Source organism: Anser cygnoides, chromosome Z (assembly GCF_040182565.1).
Source record: "Anser cygnoides isolate HZ-2024a breed goose chromosome Z, Taihu_goose_T2T_genome, whole genome shotgun sequence".
Lineage (NCBI taxonomy): Eukaryota > Metazoa > Chordata > Aves > Anseriformes > Anatidae > Anser > Anser cygnoides.
The window spans coordinates 736,129-756,810 of record NC_089912.1 but is presented as its reverse complement, the minus strand read 5'-3'; the positions used below and the strand labels follow the sequence as shown (position 1 = coordinate 756,810).

The 20,682-nt window shown below is 46.9% G+C and overlaps 1 protein-coding gene and 1 non-coding gene across 2 annotated transcripts; both read left to right on the top strand.

Moving 5' to 3' along the window:
• The first annotated feature begins 16,699 nt into the window (after nt 1-16,699).
• LOC136788991 (E3 ubiquitin-protein ligase Topors-like) lies at nt 16,700-18,844 on the top strand. The gene is made up of 2 exons (XM_066988221.1): nt 16,700-17,592; nt 17,726-18,844. The coding sequence occupies exon 2, from the start codon at nt 17,813-17,815 to the stop codon at nt 18,842-18,844; it is 1,032 nt and encodes a 343-aa protein (XP_066844322.1). The 5' UTR covers nt 16,700-17,592; nt 17,726-17,812.
• Nucleotides 18,845-20,610: 1,766 nt separating this feature from the next.
• Nucleotides 20,611-20,682, top strand: TRNAE-CUC (transfer RNA glutamic acid (anticodon CUC)). Its single transcript has one exon. It is a non-coding gene; the product is annotated as a tRNA-Glu (tRNA).

Sequence of the window (20,682 nt, the reverse complement as noted above, 5' to 3'; positions counted from 1 at the left end):
GCTCCAGTTCCTCCATCACTTTTGCTGTTGTGGGAGGCCCAGACCCGGATGCCACACTTCAGAGGTGTGCCACCAGTGCCAAAGCCAAGCAGAGCAGCAGGGTCACCTCCCTGGACCTGCTGGAGACGTTCTCACCGGGATGGCCTTGTCATTCACAGCTGGCCCATGTTCAACCTGGTGTCCACCAGGATCCCCGGGTCCCACTCTGCAAGGCTGCTTTCCATCTGGGCATCCCCAGCAGTTATGCACGTGTGGGGTTGTTCCTCCCCAGGAGCAGGTCAATGAGCACTTGCCTTTGCTGAACTCCACGAAGCTCCTCTCAGCCCATCTCTCCAGCCTCTTCGGCACCCTCTGGATGGCTGTATGGCCCCCTGACATATCAGCCTCTCCACCCAGTCTGTGTTATCTGCAAACTTGAGAGAGGATATGCTCTGCCCCAACATCCAGGTCATTAATGAAGACATTAAACAGTAAATTAGATGTTAAACTGGACCCAGCACTGACTCCTGGGACACACCACTAGACTTTGTGCCACTGGTCACCACCCTCTGTGTCCAACTGATAAGCCAGGTTTCAGTCTACCTTGTGTCTGCCTGTCCAGCTCAACAGCTTCTCTATGAGGATCTTATAGGAGGTTGTCTGAAAAGCCTTACTGAAGTCCTGGTAGACAATATCCATTGTTCTCCCTTCCTCTACAGATTCAGTCATTCCATCATAGAAGGTTACCAACTTGATCAACCATTACCCCTTTGGTGAATCCATGCTGATTAGTCCTGGTAATTTTCTTTCCATTTCTGTGCCTGGGAATGGTTTCAAGGATTATCCTCTCCACCACCTTCTCAGGCACTGAGGTGAGGCTGACCAGGTTTTTTGTTTTTTTTTTTTTGCTGGGTCCTTCATTGGCCCTTCTTCAAGATAGGAGTGACATTTACTTTCCTCCAGTCTTCACAAACTTCTCACAGTCTCTCCAGGACTGGTCAAAGATTTTTGAGTGGCCACTTAATGACAACTGCCAGCTGCCTCAGCACACAGGGGGGCATCCCTTCAGGTCCCATTGACTTCTGTATACCCAAGTTGTTTAAATATTCCCTGACCTGATCCTCTTCCACCAAGGCAACATCTTCCTTGTTCCAGCTATTCACCTCGGTCTCTGGGACCTGGACTTCCCAAAGGCTGGTCTTGCTGGTAGAGGCTGAGTCAAAGAAAACACTCAGTACCTTAGCCTTTTGTAAATCCAGCGTCACCAGGGCCTCCATCACATTCACCTATGTGTGCACAGTTTCCCTAGCCTTGTTTCTGTCACCTGTGTACTTGCGCATGCACTTTTCTTTGACTACCCTGGCCAGATTCAATTCCACTTGAGCTTTAGCTTTCCTGACTTAATCACTGGATGCTTGAACAACATCTCTGTGTTCCTCCCAGATTACACGTTCTTGCTTCCACCCTCCTGTTTTGTTAGAGTTTGACCAGGACCTCTTTGTTCATCCACACAGATATTCTGTAAAGGGTCTCATCAGCTTGTTCTATCTGGACTGCTAGGTGGCCTTCACAATATTTTCCTCACTTTAACCCTAACACATAAACTCTCATTGCACTTCTCATCCGTCCCCAGGCAGAGCTCAATGCACTCCAGCATCGAGCCCAACTCTCATAAAGGGCAGCACACGCTCTTTGTCTCTCCAGCCCGTCCTTCCTGAAGAGTCCGTATCCCTTCCTTGCAACCCTCCAGTCATAGGAGCCATCCCACTATGTCTCCATGACCTAAAAACGATTGCCCTTTTACACCCACCTCTAACTCAGCATGTTTACTTCCCATTCTGCATGCAGTAGTATACATTAGTGTACAGGCACTTTAGAGAGGTATCCCAGTATGTTGAGTTTGTAGAAAGTATTGGGGGATTTCTCCAAAATGGTGCCTTGTAGGAACTTCTTAGCTTATATGTAAATGTTGGAGGTGACAGGGCTGCTGGTTATTACCTCATTTCCCCATCATTCCCAGTTCGAAACTCTTCTTACCAGGTTAGACATCTTACTGGCTAAAATAGCTTTGCCCTGTGTTGTGATGTGGATCCCATCTCTGTTAAGCACATGGTGATCTGCAAACAGGGTCCCATTGTCATAGAACCCCAAACCTTGTCACCAACACAAGTTCTGCAGTCCGTTATTGACCTGCCCTATAGATGCCTTTCTCCTAACATTTTTTTCCCATACCAGCATTGAGAGGAACACCACCTGGGCCCACGTGCCCTTGACATCCCCCAGCACACCACAGTCACTTTTGATACTGCCTAGGTTTCTCCTGGCATTGTCATTCCAATGTGTGCTGGAGAAACTACCCTGTGGTGGTGTGTCACCACCATGTCTGAGACTGCTTAAGCTGGTATGAATTCAGCTGAAACCTTTTCTTTTTGCTCTTCTGCACAAACCTTTACATCCAGGAGCTGTGTGCTAGGCCTCTCCTGAACAGTGGCTAAAAGGGTTCAGCCCTCGTTAACGAGGTAGCTGCAACAAAGACTCCAGGCACCCTGGGTCAAGGGCAGTGCATCACGTTCATCAGAGGTTGTTAGAGCTTTCTTGGACCCACACCCTTTGGCTCCCGTTATCTCCTTCATACCAGCGGGTACCCTCAAGTTTCTCAGAGGGTTCCCAGGCATTCCCCATTGATCTTGGACCTTGTCCCTAGAAGGTCCAGGGGCTGTGAAAGCAGAACCCAGAGACTGCTGCACAAACGGCTGCATCTGCAGGCTGCATTTGTTGGCTGCTAGAATAAAGAAAGCTTTGGAAAGTTTGAAGCATATACATTTCATCACTTAGGAAACCAATGCAAAGAGAACAAGTTTTTATGGAACTAATAGGTTGAGATTTGCCTTAACTTTATAATGAATCATACTGGCTAACTCACAGGCTCGTGTAATTAGAGATGAGACTTGACAATTCTTAAAACTTACTTTAACCAGAGCTTAGCACATGATTTTCACAAATGCACGGATCTGGCAGTACTAAATGGCTTCATGAAAAAGAATGACTGCAGTTAGTCAAATTATCCTTCCTCCTCTCAACATAATGTGCTGGGTCTATGCTACGACATACATGTAAGAAACATCCTCTCATGTGTGAAGCAATATAATAGAAAAGCACAGTATTCTGAAGGCAGCAGAATATCCTTGAAATCACTTTGTGAAGCTTTCATGCCCTTTGTGCACTCAGGTGTTTCACAGACTGCCACTGGTTGCCACACCAAGTTGCCTTTTGCTGTAATGGAAGGAGAGGAAGAAAAACATTTCAAATCTGTGAAGGCCTCACTCCTTGGTGGTAGGGGTTAACACGCGTCATAAGGTGGAAGAAGTGTACCTGGAGTTTGCTCGCAGAACATGCTTGATGTTGACTCTACATTTAATCATTCCCAAGAACTCCTAATGTGGGACCGAATGGCTCCAGGGAGCAGTAATAGAAAAAAAAAAAAAAAAAACCTTCAACCCCTGGGTCACTTGTTTAAATTCAGCCTAGAGCACTAGTCCTTTAACGTTATTATGGTTTCCATGCTAATTTGTGAGAGGAATTAGTGGCCTTAAAAGTGGTTGCTAGCAGACAGCTGTCTATGTAATGATCTTCTAGACGTTATATGAGTTTGCACTGTGAACGTCAAGACAGAGGTACAAAGACATAGGGATAGCATCCAGGCAAAGAAGGAAATATCCACACAGCATCTTGCATTTGGAGCAAATTCTATTAGGTTGCCCTGGGAGAGGTAAGGAACAGAGAGATCTTTGCTCAGGGAAGGAGATCTCCCTAGCCTTTAAGATGGCTTGTCCATCATTTTGAATTATTTACTAATTATACAATCTACTATGGTTAATCAGACACACATTTCATTCCTTCTTAGTCCTTTACAATACATTATGAATGTGCCAGACATTTGAACAACTTGAATGTTTCTAGTGTACTGTCAATACTGGCGTGCTGGAAGTTTCTTCCAAGCCTGATATGGATTCAGAATTTGCCTCTGCAGACCTCTCATTGAAAACAAAAGCTAAAATCTCACAGCAATATTTTGCAGCAACTCGGCCCGTGATTCTGAATTCATTAACTTTTTATCTTAAACAAAAAAAGGATATTGGTTTTTATGTTCCTTTCATGTGGTGGTCGAGTCAAAAGCCACAAAGCTTAACAACCTGGAAGATTTTTCATTGTCTTGCTGCATTCAGCCTTTCTCAGGCTGCCTCCCATTGGTTCTCCAAACGCAAATCCAAGAAAATAATTAAAACAGTAGTTTACTTATACATCTTATGTATATATATTAAAAATCCTACAATTGCTGTTTTCTAATTTATGCAGGCAGTGTCCTTTAGGAGCAGATTGCAAGTAGACAAGCTAGGGTAGAAGCCTGTCCCCCAAGCACAGCAAAGCAGAGGCTCGTATCATTGAATTACTAAGCCGTAGTTGAGACACTATATCTAGTAGGCTAGGAGAGCCTGCTGCTTCATTCCTGGAGCCCTGAAAAGCTGGCTGGGAGCACGCGTATCTGAAGAGTAGAAGCAGCAGAGCTGGCTGATGAATTAGAGCCAAGGAAGAATTAGCCTTTTCCTTAATCCTTTCAGCAAACGTGTTGTGTGTTTTCAGCCCCACCACAGTCGCTGTACAGTGAGTGTGGTATTGAATCATGTTTCTTTTCCTGAGTCTCATCCTTTAGCACGACAGCCTGAGAGATGAACAAAGGTCCTTTATTCCCTTTGCTGGTGGGAATGTCTGTCTTCTCAAAGAAGAGGCTATTTTTTCACTTGAATATGTAATAGCTACCTCCACCTGCGTGACAGGCACCTCCCATGACTCTCTGGGACTACATGACAACAGCAGAGCTGCAATTTTAATAGACTCCAAGTAGTTTTCACAGAGAGGAGCCTTAAAAACTCCCCAAGGAGAGATCATCAAGCGGAATGGTCCCCGGTGCTGGATTTATTAGCAGGCAGGACGGGAAGGTTGATTAGCCTGCGTGGCTGAACAGACATGCTGTCAGACTGGCCTCTTAATCCAATCAGTTACCTGTCGGAGGGGGAACTGTCTTGAGTTTCCGAACGCAGAACATCCAGGGAGTGATATGCCACTGCTCCTGCAAGCCTGCCACCACCCGGGATGCTTCCCCAGCCAGGAAAGTGCATTTTTTGTAGCCTGGGGGGGGCCTGGGAGTGACTTTCCTTTAGAGAAAGGGGGAAGGTTAAAAGACACCATGATCATCTTCCTCCCCTAAAAAACACTGCTTGCAGGATACGGATCACAGCCTGCTCAGGCTTCCCGGGAAGACCTTGTATAGACACAATTAAACATCTCAGGCATTTTGGTAATATTTCGTCTAGGCAGTGGCCTAACAATGCTCTTGAATAGGTCCAAATTAACATTATAATATTCAAAGCTGCTAAGCTAGCTGATGGGCTAGATAGGCTCACTTGAGGTCTGTGGAAGCCTTTTGCAAATAAATTAATCCTACAAACACCTTTTGTTTTGCTGACAGTATTTACACAACATCGTGAAATAGAGCTGCCAAAACCAGAATCCCTTAAACTTAGTAGAAAATTATTTTGATTTCAGAGACAACTACATCAGGCTCTTACTGTGATGACCAGAAGGTGACAGTTCTGCTTTGGTGGAGGTTTTAAGACTTGTTTGAAGTCACAAAACCAAAGTCTGGAAAATGTGAGATGTTCAAGACTCTTCTGTCCCCAAACTAGAAGAAAGCATTTTATTCCACAGTGCTGTAAAATGATGCAGCAGTGGCTGGAAATCCAGATCAGCACTCAGTTTCCTCTTACCACTGCAGAACTTCTGAGGAGAGTCTTGAGGTGAAAAGTAAAATGAGATGGAAACGGCTGAGTAGCCAAGTCCTAAGCCCACTGTTTCTTCTTTGAGGGAACAGAGAACCCTCAGCTTTAGCAGAGGCTCTGCTTAGTTCAGACTTCCTGGAACAGAAGTAATTGGTCTGTGAAGCTGAAATGTTGAATTACTGAAATACCACAATGGTTTCCTAAGGAAACCTAGGAAACGGTGAACAAGTTTGATTTTAAATAAGAAACCCTATGAATAATCTTCATTAAAGTTATTAGAAGGTAAAAAAAAAAAAGTGTGTGTATGTGTATATAAGCTCTAATCCCAGACCTTTATTACTTTGAGACCATATTAAAAGCATGCTGAAAAATTAAAGTATTTGTACAAGCTGCTACTTCAGATGCTTTCTTCCCTGGTCTCCATGTTATCTCCTATTTCCTCTGTGGCCATAGCAGAAAGACAGAGAGAGAGAGAGAGAGAGAAAGAAAGAAGAAGTTTAATATTTAATTTGCAGATTAAAATGCTGAAAAGTTGAAAGGTGCAAGATACAGAGCTGTTTCATTGAATCAGTCAATCAACTAACCAACAACAAAAATCAATCCCAAAACCACAGCAAAATCAAAACACTACAGCATCCACAGTAACAGGGTAGGGAGGACTGGATTCTCAAAGTGGTGAATCACAGAATCACGGAATCATTAAGGCTGGAAAAGACCTCCGAGCTCCAGTCATCCCCCTACCACCACTATCACCCACTGAAGCACTTTGGCAGAGCAATCATGAGCTCGGTGGGATTTTCAGAAATGCTAGCTCGGACAAACTTCTGAAGGCAGAGCTAAAATGGGATGCTTAAAACACGTGAAAATATGGTTTCTTCTTCTCCACTTGTTCGCTGAGCGTGCAAGCTACTTTTATCCTTTTATGTTTTAGTGGTGTTCTTCTGTCACACAGCATCAATAGCTGCAAGAACCTGTGCGAAAGGATCAGGCTGGACACAGAGACTGTTATGTGGGATTGAAGAAATCACAGGTTCTAGCCCTGCCAAAAGTTTGGGTGATCCTGAACCAGTCTGTTCTGAAAACTTGGAACTGGCTTGCTCCCTCACCCTTTGTATCTCTTGAGTATTTAAACAGGGACTGACTCTTACTAGATATGACTGTGGAGATGGGACATCAACAGTGTTGACTGGGTCCAATAGATAATATGGGGTTACAAATTATGTCAAATATAAACCTCTGCCTTGAAAGGAATCCCATGGTCAGAAGAAAAAAATAAAAGATTTCTTTAAAATAAATCCAAATATATCCCACAATTTTACACAATTCCTGATCAATAATCACAACTTCAGTGTGTGAATTTGTTATTTTCTGAAAGATCAGAATTCTGGAACAAACTGAATTTTTGCTTTCTGGTCTTTGAAAGTAAATGCAAGTGGTTTATATTTTAACTGCATATATGACTCCTGCAAATTTAAACAAGATTAATGACTCTCTTTTCTCCATCTGCCAGAGGACCTGCTAATAACATGCAGTGGAATTGTTCTTTCTATGTGCCGGTGCCATCTTTCGATCAAGGAGATGATTTTTAACATGACTGGACTAATAGTTCTACTTACACCAAAAAGATTTTTCTGCTTGAACTGTTCTTGAAAGCTACATCACCATGCTTTTTCAAGGGCTCATGGAGCTATGCAGGATGCTAACTACAACAACACGGTTTGCTTCTGATGGTTATAAAGAACCTTGTCATGGCCCCTGCAAGAACAGAAAGCACAGGGATGTACCCCAAGAAAGATGTCTGGATCCGCTGTATTCACGTACAAGGACAAGCCTCACGCTGGCACCAGGTGGTTGTTCATGTACAGGTTCAAGTCTTACGTTTGACCAATGTAGCAAAATATATCTGGGAAAACAATAATACACATCAGATAACAAGTATTTTCAACTAAACAAAATGACAAAAACAAACTTTCTAGCACTAAAAGCTGAAAAACCCAATGTACACACTTTTATTTGGACTTTATTGGAAGTTAACTGAAATGAAGTGAAGACAATGCAAGAATGCAAGAGATGTCCAGAAACCCTTTAGTTTAGAAGCAGAAGCTCAGGGTAACTCTTTCCATAATTTCGAGCTTTAGGGCATACAGACCTGTAAAGTATGTCAGCCAGTACTGCTTCTGCCTTTGTCCCGGCAGATGTCCCGTTTTCTGTTTGCGCCTTCACCTTGGTAAGCAAGCTTTCACTGTCTGGCAGAGTCGGAAAAGGTCTCTCGTGCCGTACTTGTGTAAACTGCAGTTAATATTTTAGAAGCACGCAGGTGATGCTTGTGGGGCTGTGTAGGAGGTGCAACTCGGGGTTGTGTGGGCCTTGTTTCCCGGGACAGACAGTGCTGTACCCAGCGTGGTGGTGGTGTCCTCTCCGGGTGCTGGGAGCAGGCAGGACTCACAGACACTGCGTGCTGCTGGGACAGGCGGATGCTGAACTGCGTGAAGCAGGGTAGCTGTGTCGTGGCTGAAGTAGGATCACTTTGCACTGGAGCAGCTACATGCAGAAACTTGCTGCATCTATTTCTAACCTCTAGCAGAGCTCATATGCACAACAGCCTGTCTTCATTTCTCTAGCTGTCCTCGTAGCCTGATGCCACTCTGCCTGCAGTGCATGCCGTCAGCAAGCCGCAGTACCTTCCTGGACGACGCTGTGCTGCCATGAACTAACCGGACTGGAAACCAACCAGATTAAGGCTGGGCATGTATTTAAAGCACTGCTGCAGTTTATGAGTAATTGTGTTGAATGCTCTCACTGCAGAACAAGAAGCAATGCTTCTGGTGAACTCTGAGGGAAGAACAACCTAAGTCACAGCCACCTTAAGGACAGGAGAGGCAGACGTACGACTGGCTGGCTGGCCTTTTGAAACTGTAGATGATTACTTAGCCAAACTTTGTTTAAAAACAAAACAAAACAAACAAGCAAAGGAACAAAATGTCCAGTAGCTCGTGTAATGCAATTGGTTGGTTGCCACTTCATTTTTTTTAATAAGTGGCTTTACCTCCCAGCACAGTATTTAAGTATTTCAGCAGTTCTCTTTCTGCTGAAAAAGAGATTTCTCTGTTAGCATTTTTATTTCAACATTGAACATCACAAACTTAAAAATGTTACATTGCATCCATGAATGTTTCAGTGTTAGCAAGAAGTGTGTAAATTCTTGTTTCCGTATTTCTTCTATGCAGTTGGTAAAATTCACCATTATCACAAGCTTCCTTATGCTAACCTTAATACAGGCAAAGGTAAATCTAAGAAGTTGCTAAAGCACTGAAGTTCGAAGTGTTACAGGATTTACAGACTGTAAGTAAATCTCCTCCCCCAAAATGCCAAAGAGTGGAAACCTGATGCTTCCAGACGGATACAGTCAACCCCACTCTTGACCATGGCAGGGTTGCTCACAGGAGTTGAAAAGAAATCAAATCCTTCCCTGTCCACAAAGGCAGGGAAATAAGCTAAACCGATAGTACGAAGGAAGCATGTTGCAGTTAACATATTATAAACTGCAATGGCACAGGGCTGCTGCTCAGAGTCAGCACAGCCTGAAGTAAAACTCAGAAAAAAATACTTTTTTAGTGTAATTTATTTAATACACATCTACCTTCAGGCATAGGTAAAGATGGTAGGCTTTTAAGTCATAAAAATCCTCCAGAGGGTAAAATGTAGCTCTCAAAATTCTGATCTGTGCAGCAAAACATTCACAAAATGCAAAACTTAGCAGGACATAAGACCAACTTTATTTGTGTGCCTGTTCAGTTCCTCTGTTCTTGACAATTAATTTTGGACCAAATTCTGCTACATTTGGTGTCAGCTTTGACACATCATAAATTTGTTACGGCTGCAGGCAGCCTCACCGCGGGCTGCGGGTGCGAGCCCCTGTTACCCCTTCCGTAGGGGCAGGAAGGGAGGAACCCACCCCACCAGGCACACGGCAGGATCGGTACATGAACACCTAGTGCTGCCTCGGGGGACCTGTGAGGACAGACAACTCTAATTAGCAGTGCATACCTGTGGACACCCTTAGACTTGCATTTTTACAGAAGAACTCTCTTTGGGTTTATTCCGCTAATCATTGCTTTAATTAGTTGTACTGTGCAATAACTACCAAGTAGAAATTATTTCTTACAGTCCACCTGGATTTGAGGTGTGCATTAAAGAACTCGAGTTTCACTGTATTCAAGGGAAAAAAGGAAAAATGGAAATACTATGCATTTACCATTGATTGTGAAAAATTACAAAAGTAAGAGATATGTTTACCATTACGATGTCCTGAAGAGCTTCAGGACTGCTGGGGAAAAAAAAAAAAAAAGCCTGGGAATAAAAGAAGGTGATGCAAAAAGTGTAACTTTATCACAGTGTGTTGCTGTTGCACAGCAGTATTTCATCACTTTTCTGGTTTTACATGATGTTAGTTGCATAATTTTTTACATAACTCACAGGTGTTTTTTGTTGTTGTTGTTGTTTGTTCTTATACATCATTCACAAGATATAAGCTAGGCGTAGGAAGAATAGAGAAATAAAAAGAAATATCTAAGTTTTCCCTTTTCTTTATAGAGCAGCTCAAGTATCCAGGCCTAGGGGCTTCAGGAACCTTGAGCTGTATTTTCAAAGCTGCAAAGGGTAAGAAATATAAGTATATTCAGAAGCGATAGGATTTAGGGCTCTAAATAGGACTGAAGATCCATGCAGAATTTTCCCAAAGTATGCAATTCAATGAAGAAAATATTAAAATGAGTGATGTGAGCCTGCATATTGCTGTCTGCTGCCAGTATTGCATTCCAGTGGAAAATGCTGTCTAAGAGTAACAGGGTCTATGTGCTTGCTGCATTATGTGTGTACCCCAGACATTTTCAAGACTGCTCAGATTCGACTTTGAAAGTTACCCACTCTCTTCTTAGAGGTTTGTGCCGGTCAGGAGTGTGATGGAGTCTGACACACGAGCAAAGCAGTTGCATGGGCAGGATCTCCTCAGACAGACCCAATTTCAGTGTCAAAAGAAGACGGTTTATTTTCATTGGACTAAGCATCAGGAGAACCAGCTCTAATGTAATTTCCATTTCTACCAGAATGTGGTGTGCACACCACAAATGTTGACACAGACTGCACTGGTGTTGGTTGCAATATGGCACTGAGCCTTTGGCACCCACCGCAAGATTTTAGAAGAAAGATGAACACCGTCACACCTCCCAGCAGTGTGGGAGACAGCATGGTCTGAGACAGCTCCTTGAGGCACTTCATTCCTCCTGGGAGGTGGTCTGCCTCTCCATTGACTGAAAGGCGTCCGGGCCACTGGCTCAGACTAAACACTGACATTTAGAACGGCTCTTGTGGGACAGAAATCCTGCAATGAAGATGCGCTCTAGAAGGGCTTTCACAGCACTGCTTACCCATATTGGCATTTACAAATCTAATCCAAAGGTTTTAATTGCTGAAAACACATCTTGAGATGTTTTAAAACTTCACCCTTATACTTTTCTGGAAAAGTGGAATGGGAATCTTCTAGGGATGTGTCTTCAGTACTATATAAACAGACAAGTTTAGAAGAAAAGGTTGGTGAAAGCCCAGGAAGAGATAGGGCAGCAAGATCCAATTACAAATCCACTTTGTGTAAATTTGGTTTTCCAAGAATTTATTCCTTAACAAGAGGTAGAATAAAGTGATTCTGGCATGCCAAAACAAGACAGAACCCTACAGTCCAGAGACTAGCTTAAAAACATGAAATTTTATGGGAAGAAATATACTTTCTGGGCTTACAAAGTCAGTGACAAATTGAATTGCAAACTCAATTGTTTGAAATATAGGCTTCAGTGCTAACCTAGTGCACTAACTATTGAGAAAAATTTCACCTTATGTGTCTAAATATACAGTGAAAGTTCTCTCATTTCCATTGGGGATTTTACAGGCATTCATCCAGATTGCATTTCTCCCCTGCCCAGCAGAGAAAGCTCTAAGAGCAAGACCAAGAAAGACAAAGCAAACAGGTGACACAGCGGCCAATAACCTTCTCTGCAATATGTGCAGACACCCAAGGGCAGGCATGGGTGCACAAGATCTTCAGGAATAAATAACATCCATTTCAACCCTTACAGCATCCAAAAATAAAAGCAATCAAGGTGGTGACAAGATGTATCTATTGCACCTCAGCCATCAGTACATTTGAGAGATAAACCCTGAAGCAGGTGGACCTCTTCAATTATGACAGATGAGAACGGTGACAGCTCTCAGGAGATTCACAGGGAGCTGTCAGTTGTTCGACAAATGATGACTTTCCTGGAAGAGATTTGACAAGATCAGAGCATTCAGTATATCCACAAAGTTTAGGTTTCTCTGGGCTTTTATTTGCTTACAGCTGTCTCTGCAAGTGGCATGGTGGGGAACAGGCAGTAGTAAGGAACAACAAAAATAGGCTTTAAAATGTAATTTTTTTGTTCCTGATTGACTTGCCACGGTAAGAAAGGAAAAGCATGAGTTGATTCAAATTGCTCAGCAGCTGGCAAGTGTTATTTTTTCTCCTTGTCTTAACAAATGACTTCATGAGGACCAACTCCAAGTCTGCCCTGGACAAGGACTTTTGTTTGCAAGTCAGCAATAGACTGCAATAGCTGCTGTAGCCTGATGCAGACTTAGAAAGCACAGGTGGTTCAGCTGTTCAGCTTCATCTCAAAGCTCTTCAGGAGACCTCACAAAGGGAATCTGGAGGCTGAGTTTACCCTACCCTGAGACATGGGAGAGCATATGCAAATTAAGAATGACAGTAACAGCATTTTTCAGCTTTAACTTGCAGGTGAACTATCGAAATAATTTCTTTTAGAAAGGAAAAGGGGGCATATCTCACTGGGCTCTGTCACAAAACTAACATCCTTCAAGGTTTTCCTCACCCACCTACAGGCAATTCCATTCGCCTGAGTTTCGGTGTGGTTTTGTAGCAAGTGAACAAATATACTTCTTGCAATAACCTGCACTTTCCTCTGCAACTTCTTTATGTTTCGATCTGCTTTTGACATTGATACATGAAAACTAAGCAACAAATGTATAATAATGAAAAAATAAACTTCCAGAAAGTGGATTTGTAATTGGTATAGCTTATGACTCCCTGTCTACTCTAGGTCTTGCATGGACCCCTGCAATGAACTCCTTGAAATGGATCCCTTGCATGGACCTCTGCAATGAAGCCAGTGATGGTTTGATTGCTCTAAGAAAATTCCTAAGAAAATGCCTCTCGTAAGGCAGCAGACTTGCAACATTATGCAACCCTTTCCTTGTGTTTACTTCAATAATAGGCACGTGGTCTTGGGTCCCAAGCCGCGTAGCTTGGGCATTACACTGAGAAGTATGTAGCCCTAAGTCAAGGCGTAGCAGAGGGATTTAAAGAACCATACAGCAGTTCTCTTATGTAAGTCTGGAAAACCATTAGCAACCAGAATCCCATTGTACTTTGCTGTACTTTGTTAAAGTAAACTACATGGAAAGACAAACCCAATTTTCTATTAATTACGTACAAAAAGTCATTAACCAAGGAAAAACTGAGGATGGTATAAATTCTTTGATTTTTTGAATCATAGAATCATAGAATGTTCTGGGTTAGAAGAGACCTTAAAATCCATCCAATTCCACCCCCTACCATGGGCAGGGAGACCTCCCAGCAGCCCAGGCTGACCCCAGCCCCATCCAGCCTGGCCTTGGGCACTGCCAGGGATGGGGCAGCCACAGCTCCTCTGGGCAACCTGTGCTGCTGCCTCACCGCCCTCAGAGTAATGAATTTCTTCTGAATATCTAACCTTATTAGTTTAAATACATTCCTTCTTGTCCCATCACTACACCCCCTGACAGAGTCCCTCCACAGCTTTCCTGTACGTCACTTTGAGGTACTGGAAGGCCACTACATCATCTCCCTGGAACCTTCTCTTCTCCAAGCTGAACAACCCCAACTCCCTCAGTCCGTCTTCATAGGGGTGGTGCTCCAGCCCTTGATCATCTCTGTGGCCCTCCTCTGGACTCTCTCCAACAGATCTGTGTCATTCTTGGGGCCCCAGAGCTGAATGCAGGGCTCCAGGTGGGGTCTCATGAGAGCAGAGCAGAGGGGGACAATCCCTTCCCTCACCCTGCTGGGCATGCTGCTGCTGGTGCAGCCCAGGTTATGGGTGGCTTTCTGGGCTGCAAGCACACATTGCTGGCTCATGGTGAGCTTCTCATCAACCACCACCCCTGCGGTCCTTCTCCTCAGGGCTGCTCTCAATCCATTCTCTGCCCTGCCTGTATTTGTGCTTGGGATTGCCCCAGCCCAGATGCAGGGCTTTACATTTGGCCTTGTTGAACCTCATGAGGTCACACAGGCCCACCTCTCAGGCCTGCCCTGGTCCCTCTGGATGGCATCCCTTCCCTCCAGCGTGTCAACTGCACCTAACAGCTTGGTGTCATCAGAAAACTTGGTGAGAGTGCATTCAATCTCACTGTCCATGTCACTGACAAAGATGTTAAATAGTTCTGGTCCCAATACTGACCCCTGAGGAACACCACTCATCACTGATTTCCACCTGGACATTGCACTGTTGACTACAACTCTTCGAGTGTGATCATCCAGCCAATTCCTTACCTGCTGAGTGGTTCATCCATCAAAATCCATGTCTCTCCAATATTGAGACAGGGATGTCATGCCAGAATATATCCATCTCCTTCTTTGGTGGCTTGCCTCAAATACAGGATGAGAATAAATTTTCCAGCGAGATTTAAGGTATTATTCTCATAATTTGTAAAAGAAATAGTTCTTCAGATAACTTGCACTCACCCTCTGGCATTTAATATTAAAAACTCGTATAACTGGGCTCAGGTTACGTGCTCAGTTCAGTAATCCGGACGCGTGTGACATGGGAGTAGTTTTTCTGCCTGTTTAAAGAATGCACTCTCCCTCCGTGCCCCAACAGCACAGCCCATTACTCCTTGGACGCCTGCTGGTCCTAGAGTGCCCTCAGGGATCAGTTTTTGATCCCTGCATGCAATGCTGAGGCAGTAAAGCAATCGTTGTGAGTGTGGTGGACCAAAAGGGTTTGAAGGATGGCCCCAGACCACTAAGCCTGTCCAGCCCTAGTGGTGAGTTAGCAACAAAAGTGAGGTACAGAGTGGGGTGGAGTTCTGGATGTCCAATGCTCGTCCTTGGCGAATTGATTACCCGGAGAAAGGGGATTACTAAAATCTAAATCAAACCAGCAAGGACGGACTGTTTGTAGGAAAAGTGTTTGTAACTGGATGCCGTCCCCCAGAAGAGACTGTTTCCTCACAGATTACAGTCCAAAAAATGATACCAATAAGTGGAACGCCACCCATGTCCATCACACAAACAGCAGTTGGATTAAGTGTAACGACTCGAATGAGAGAGGTTGCCTCCCTGTAGGGGTTAGTACAAGTTGTAGGTGCTGTGGAGATAATACCACTGATGAGAGACGTGTGATGAGAAATTTCCAATGGGCACGGCAACATCAGAATGGTACCGGGACCTTCTTCAGGGAATTTTGGTCAAAGACCGAAGAGTCTGTCAGCAGGGGAATGTGATCGGGATGCAGCTGTACTTGGAAAGAGAGCACTGGAGCTTGGAAACGTGCCTACTATTACGATGGTATGAACACGGAGGTCCATATCCTAGGAGGGCCTGGAGGTATAGGGAAAACTCTGCATTATGGTCTGCCAAGAGATAATGAGACCTGGCCCAGCCCCTTTCCGAATGGCACTTGGGACTTCAAAGGACATTACTGGTTCTGCGGACAGCAAGCAAACCGACAGTTGCCACCAAATTGCTCAGGGGGTTCATAGGGTGTAGCAGGCCACTATTTTTTCTGCTGTCCCAACCCCAAGGCGAGACCCTGGGAATCAGAGTATATGATGATTTAAATAGGGGAAAACCATCAATTGACACCTCCATCATCAGAGGCAGCTCCCAGAAATGGAGAAAAGAGAAATGGCTTCCGGAAAGAATTATACAGCACTATGGCTCAGCAACATGAAACCCCACTGAATGGGTTTACAGGGCAAGAGAACCAACTTAGAATGTAAATTGTGTAATTAGATTGCAGGCTGTTTCAGAAATAATTACTAATCAGATCACTGTAACTCTTGATCTCTTGGCTGATCGATCCAACCGAATGAGGAATGCGATTTTCCAACATCACATGGTCCTAGATTATTTGTTGACTGAATAAGGAGGGATATGTGGAAAATTAAACGAGTCCAACTGTTGTTTGCAAATTGATGACAATGGAAAAGTAGTGAAACAAATAAAAAAAATGCAAAAATGGGCCCACATACCTACACAAATGTGGAAAGGCTGGGAATTCAACGGGTTTTCTCAGCTCCCATTGCGGCCCTGGATCAAACGTGTTTTATCTTTTCTGTGTAATCATTGCATTAATGTTTATTCCATGTTTAATCCCTTGTTTTATTCACTTAGTCAGGCGAGTTGTTTCTGGCATGCAATTTATACCACTGGCCATGGAGGACAATATAACTCATATGCAAGCAGTGTATAAGCCAAAAACCTCAGCTGTGTTAATTGCTGGATAAGTACAGAGGATCTCAGAGAAGAAGCATTTTTACTTGTGATTGCAATGGTGGGTGTCCCTACCCAATGCTTGTTAATATGCCCTGTATGTACAGTTTTGTTTTATTTGACCAACATAGTTTTCTTTTTTGAGCCAGAAGGGCTCGTGATTTCGTAGCATCCTCTTCTTGATGATTCTGTGACTGCTTGTTTTTCATGGCCACCCTCCTTATTTTGGGACTTTGGGACCTTCCCCTGTGCCCTTATCTGTGTAATGAACCCCCCACTGTTATGACTGTGCGATCACTCCTGAATATGCAAGGTTAGAAGAATTTTCCATTGCAAAAACACAACACTAATTCCTACAACTCCCCCCTCTTCTTTTCTTATTCCTATGGCTGTTTTTGCACCTCTTCACATCCCCCACACTCGAGGTTTTCCAATGTTAAGGCACAATATTTTTCTTCTGATGTCAAGGGGGATGACAGATACGCAGTGCTGATATTACTACAATACTAACAAATCATTGCTTGAGCCAGTCCCACCCTGGCAACCACGAGGTAAAGGTACAAGGTCACCTGCTGGAGTGCTGTCCGACAATATACAAAAAGTATATATGTGGGGAAGAAATTATTTGTTGTGTCTTGAAACTTTGGAAACTCTTTTTGGAAGTTCAGATGGTGTTTTGGACTGGACAGTAGGAGGCACGAGGACACCTGCCGGAGCACTGGTAAGACCGGGCCCAGGCCTGGGTGGCTGCTGGGAAGCACCAACATGGAGCAGAAGACAAAGGACGAGGGCAGGGAGCAGGCAGCAGCTTCGTGGCAGAGCCAGTGGGCATGCAGAGGCACGGTGCTGGTGCTGGCCATGGCCCTGCTGGGCTGAGCGCTGCGGGCCGGGGCAACGCAGCAGGTTGTGACTTCACCCAGCGATGGGCTCTGAGGTCAGCCAGCAACGGACTGTGACTTCACGGCCCTCGCTGCTCATATTGGGGCGCAGGCAGAGCCCGCCCCAGCCTGGCTCGTGCCTTGACTCCCGCTGAGCGTTTGTGCGAGGCTTGGAGCGCCGAGCAAGGATTTGTTGGAGCTGTGCTGTGGGGCCGTCGGCAGCTGTTCTCAGTGCCCGTCCCCGCAGGCAGTGCCTGTGTTTCCCCGGCCCTGCCTGGCTCAGGCAGCCGGGGCCCTGTGAGGAGCACTTGCAGCAGCGCAGGTGAGCTGTGTGGGGCCACGTGCCGCGGGGCGGCCCGCGGGGGACGTGGGACCACCCAGCCGTGGGGCTGGGGCCGGGGGGTTTCCTGCTGAGGGGCCGGGGCACAGCCAGTGACCTTCTCTCTTCCTCGCAGCGTGCGCGATACCCGCTGCTGCAGTGCCGGTGCAGGGGAGCAGCTCGTCACCATCAGCTCTCCCCAGCGCACCTTAACGAGAAGATCATGGCCACGGAGGAGGCGTGGACGTGTCCCGTGTGCCGGGAGGGGCGAAAGGACGTGGCCTACGCGACACCGTGTAACCACCGGTTCTGCCTGGGCTGCATCCAGCGCTGGGCAAAACTGAAGGCGAGCTGCCCACTCTGCAGGACGGGCATGAGGACCATCAAGGTTTCCGTGCGGGGAGACGAAGACTACCTGGAATGCATCGTCTCCCCTCCCGCAGTGCCCGTACCTGTTGGCTTCCAGGCAGGCAGCGCCACCGCCCCCCACAGCCCTGCAGCGCCGGCTGCGTCCTCTGTGCCAGCCGAGGAGAGGGATGCGGAGCCCGATCCCCGCGCTGCTGTGGGCGGCCTCCTGCCCGAGGACTGGGCCGTGCTGTTCAGGGAGCGCAGGGACATCCTCGACCCTGTGCTGCCCTGGCTTCGCCGCCAGCTCTCAGCCATCTATGGGACACGCTGGTGGCAGGCGAGAGCTGCAGAGAGCTTCCTCCTGCACTCCCTGTGTGTGATGGGGCTGGACAGGGACGCCATCATTCAGCACACACAGCCCGCCTTGGGGCCCCTCACCGTGCCGCTCATCGACGGGCTCGTCGGCACCATCGTGGCTCTCTGCGGCGAGGACGCACGGAGGCTGCTGGGCCTCGAGAGCAGCCGCCCTGCCAGGGCGCAGGAGGCCAGACCTGCAGCTGCTTCTGGGCACGCTGCTCCAGCGCAGGGAGCCTTCAGTACCAGCCCCGCGCCCTCCAGCAGCTCTGCAGACCCTGACACGGACCAGATCCCCGGCACATCCAGTGCTTTCCAGCATGGGGGTCCTGGCGAAGTCCCAGCTGCAGACAGCCCCAGGGAGCAGGAAGAGCCCCATGAAGAGCTGGGGCAGGAGGCAGCAGCAGGTCCCTCTGCCCGGGCCTGCAGGCGCAGACCCTCCACTCCTCACCGCTCGACTCGGGGGTCCCGGCGCCCCAGGAAGCGCACCCGGGCGAGCAGTGCCCAAGACTCTCCCCAGCCCTGCAAGAGGCCGCCCCCCCGGCGCCTCTAGGAGGGCTCCTACGGGTGGTGAAATAAAGAACAATAAAATAGATTGAATATACAACAGAAAAAGTCTCGGTGTGATTCGACCCAGAGCTGGCACAGCCCCGTGCATGCTGCTGCCTTCCCTCCCTTTTCCTGGTGCCGTCCCCGTGCCCTGCTGGCCCCCACTGTCCCTTTGGTCATGGCTGATTAATGCTCCAGGTGGGGTCTCCCGAGAGCAGAGCAGAGGGGAACAATCCCCTCCCTCGCCCTGCTGGCCACCATGCTGTCGGTGCAGCCCAGGCTACGAGTGGCTTTCTGAGCTGCAAGCACACCTTGCCAGCTCATGTCGAGCTGCTCAGCAACCAGCACCCCCAGAACCCTCTGCTCAGGGCTGCTCTCAATCCATTCCCTGCCCAGCCTGTATTTGTGCTTTGGATTGCTCGAATTCAGATGCAGGGCCTTCCATTTGGCCTTGTTGAACCTCAGGAGATTCACACAAGCCCACCTCCGCGGCTTTTCAAAGTGCTCCTGGATGGCATCCCTTCCCTTCAGCATGCTGACAGCACCACCCAGCTTGGTGTCTGCAAGCTTGCTGAGGGGGCACTCAATCCCACTGCTCATGTCAGCGACAAAGATGTTAAACAGCACCGGTCCCTAGAGCGACCCCTCAGGAACACCACTCCTCACTGGCCTCCCCCGAGACACTGAGCCATTGACCACAACTCTTTGAGTGTGGACATCCAGCCAATTCCTTACCCACCGAGTGGTCCATCCATCAAATCCCTGTCTTTCTAACTTGGAGACAAGGATATGGTGCAGGCCAGTGCCAAATGCTTCGCGCAAGTCCAGGTAGATGATGTCAGTTGCTCTTCCCCTACGCACCAATGCTGTGGGCCCCCTGTAGAAGGCCACCAGGTTTGTCAGTCAAGGCAAACCTTTAGTGAAGCCATGCTGGCTGTTCACCACTCACCTCTTTCTTTTCCCTGTGCCTTAGAATAGTTTCCAGGAGGATCTGTTCCATGATTTGACTGGGCACAGAGCCGAGGCCTCTAGTTCCCTGGCTCTTCCTTTTTCCCTTTTTAAAAATGGGGGTTATGTTTCCCCTCTTCCAGCTGGCTTTAGATATGTCAGAATGGGAAAAGGAGGGCACCTTTCCTAGTCAGCTCTCCTAGTACCTGTGCCAAGAAGATAGCAGCAAGGCGCTTCGGGAATTTCCTGGACCTCTTTGTCTCAGCGATGTGATATTCCCGCTTGATGTCGGGCACGCTGAAGTGCCCCGTAAGGACAAGGGCAGACGATCTAGAAGTTTTCTCAGTTCCTTAAAGCATCATTCATCAGTGCCGTCATCCCGGCCGGCTTGTCTATAGCAGACTCCCACAACGACATCCCTTTCAGCTGCCTGTCCCTAGGTCCTTACTCAGTGGCTCTAAACCCCATTGTCACCGACTGGGAGCTCCGTACAGCGCAGTGCCTCCGTTACATAGCGCGTGGCCTCCCCAGCCTCACCTGCCCTGCCCGTCCCTTCTGAAGAGCCTGGAAGCATCCATCACAACGCACCAGTCACAGGCCTCTTCCCACCGGGTTTCACTCATGCCAACAGTGTCGTAGCTCTGGCATGGGGCCAAGGCTTCCAGCTCCTCTTGCTTGTTTCTCATGCTGCATGTGCTTGTGGAGAAATAGTTCAGATGTGCTTCATTGAAGCCAGCCCCTCGCTGGGCACACAGAAGGGTCTTGCTAGCACATGGTCCCTCCGGTTTTGGTGTGCAGTCCATAACTTGTCAATTTTAGCCCTCCCTGGTGGTCTAGTGGTTAGGATTCGGCGCTCTCACCGCCGCGGCCTGGGTTCGATTCCCGGTCAGGGAA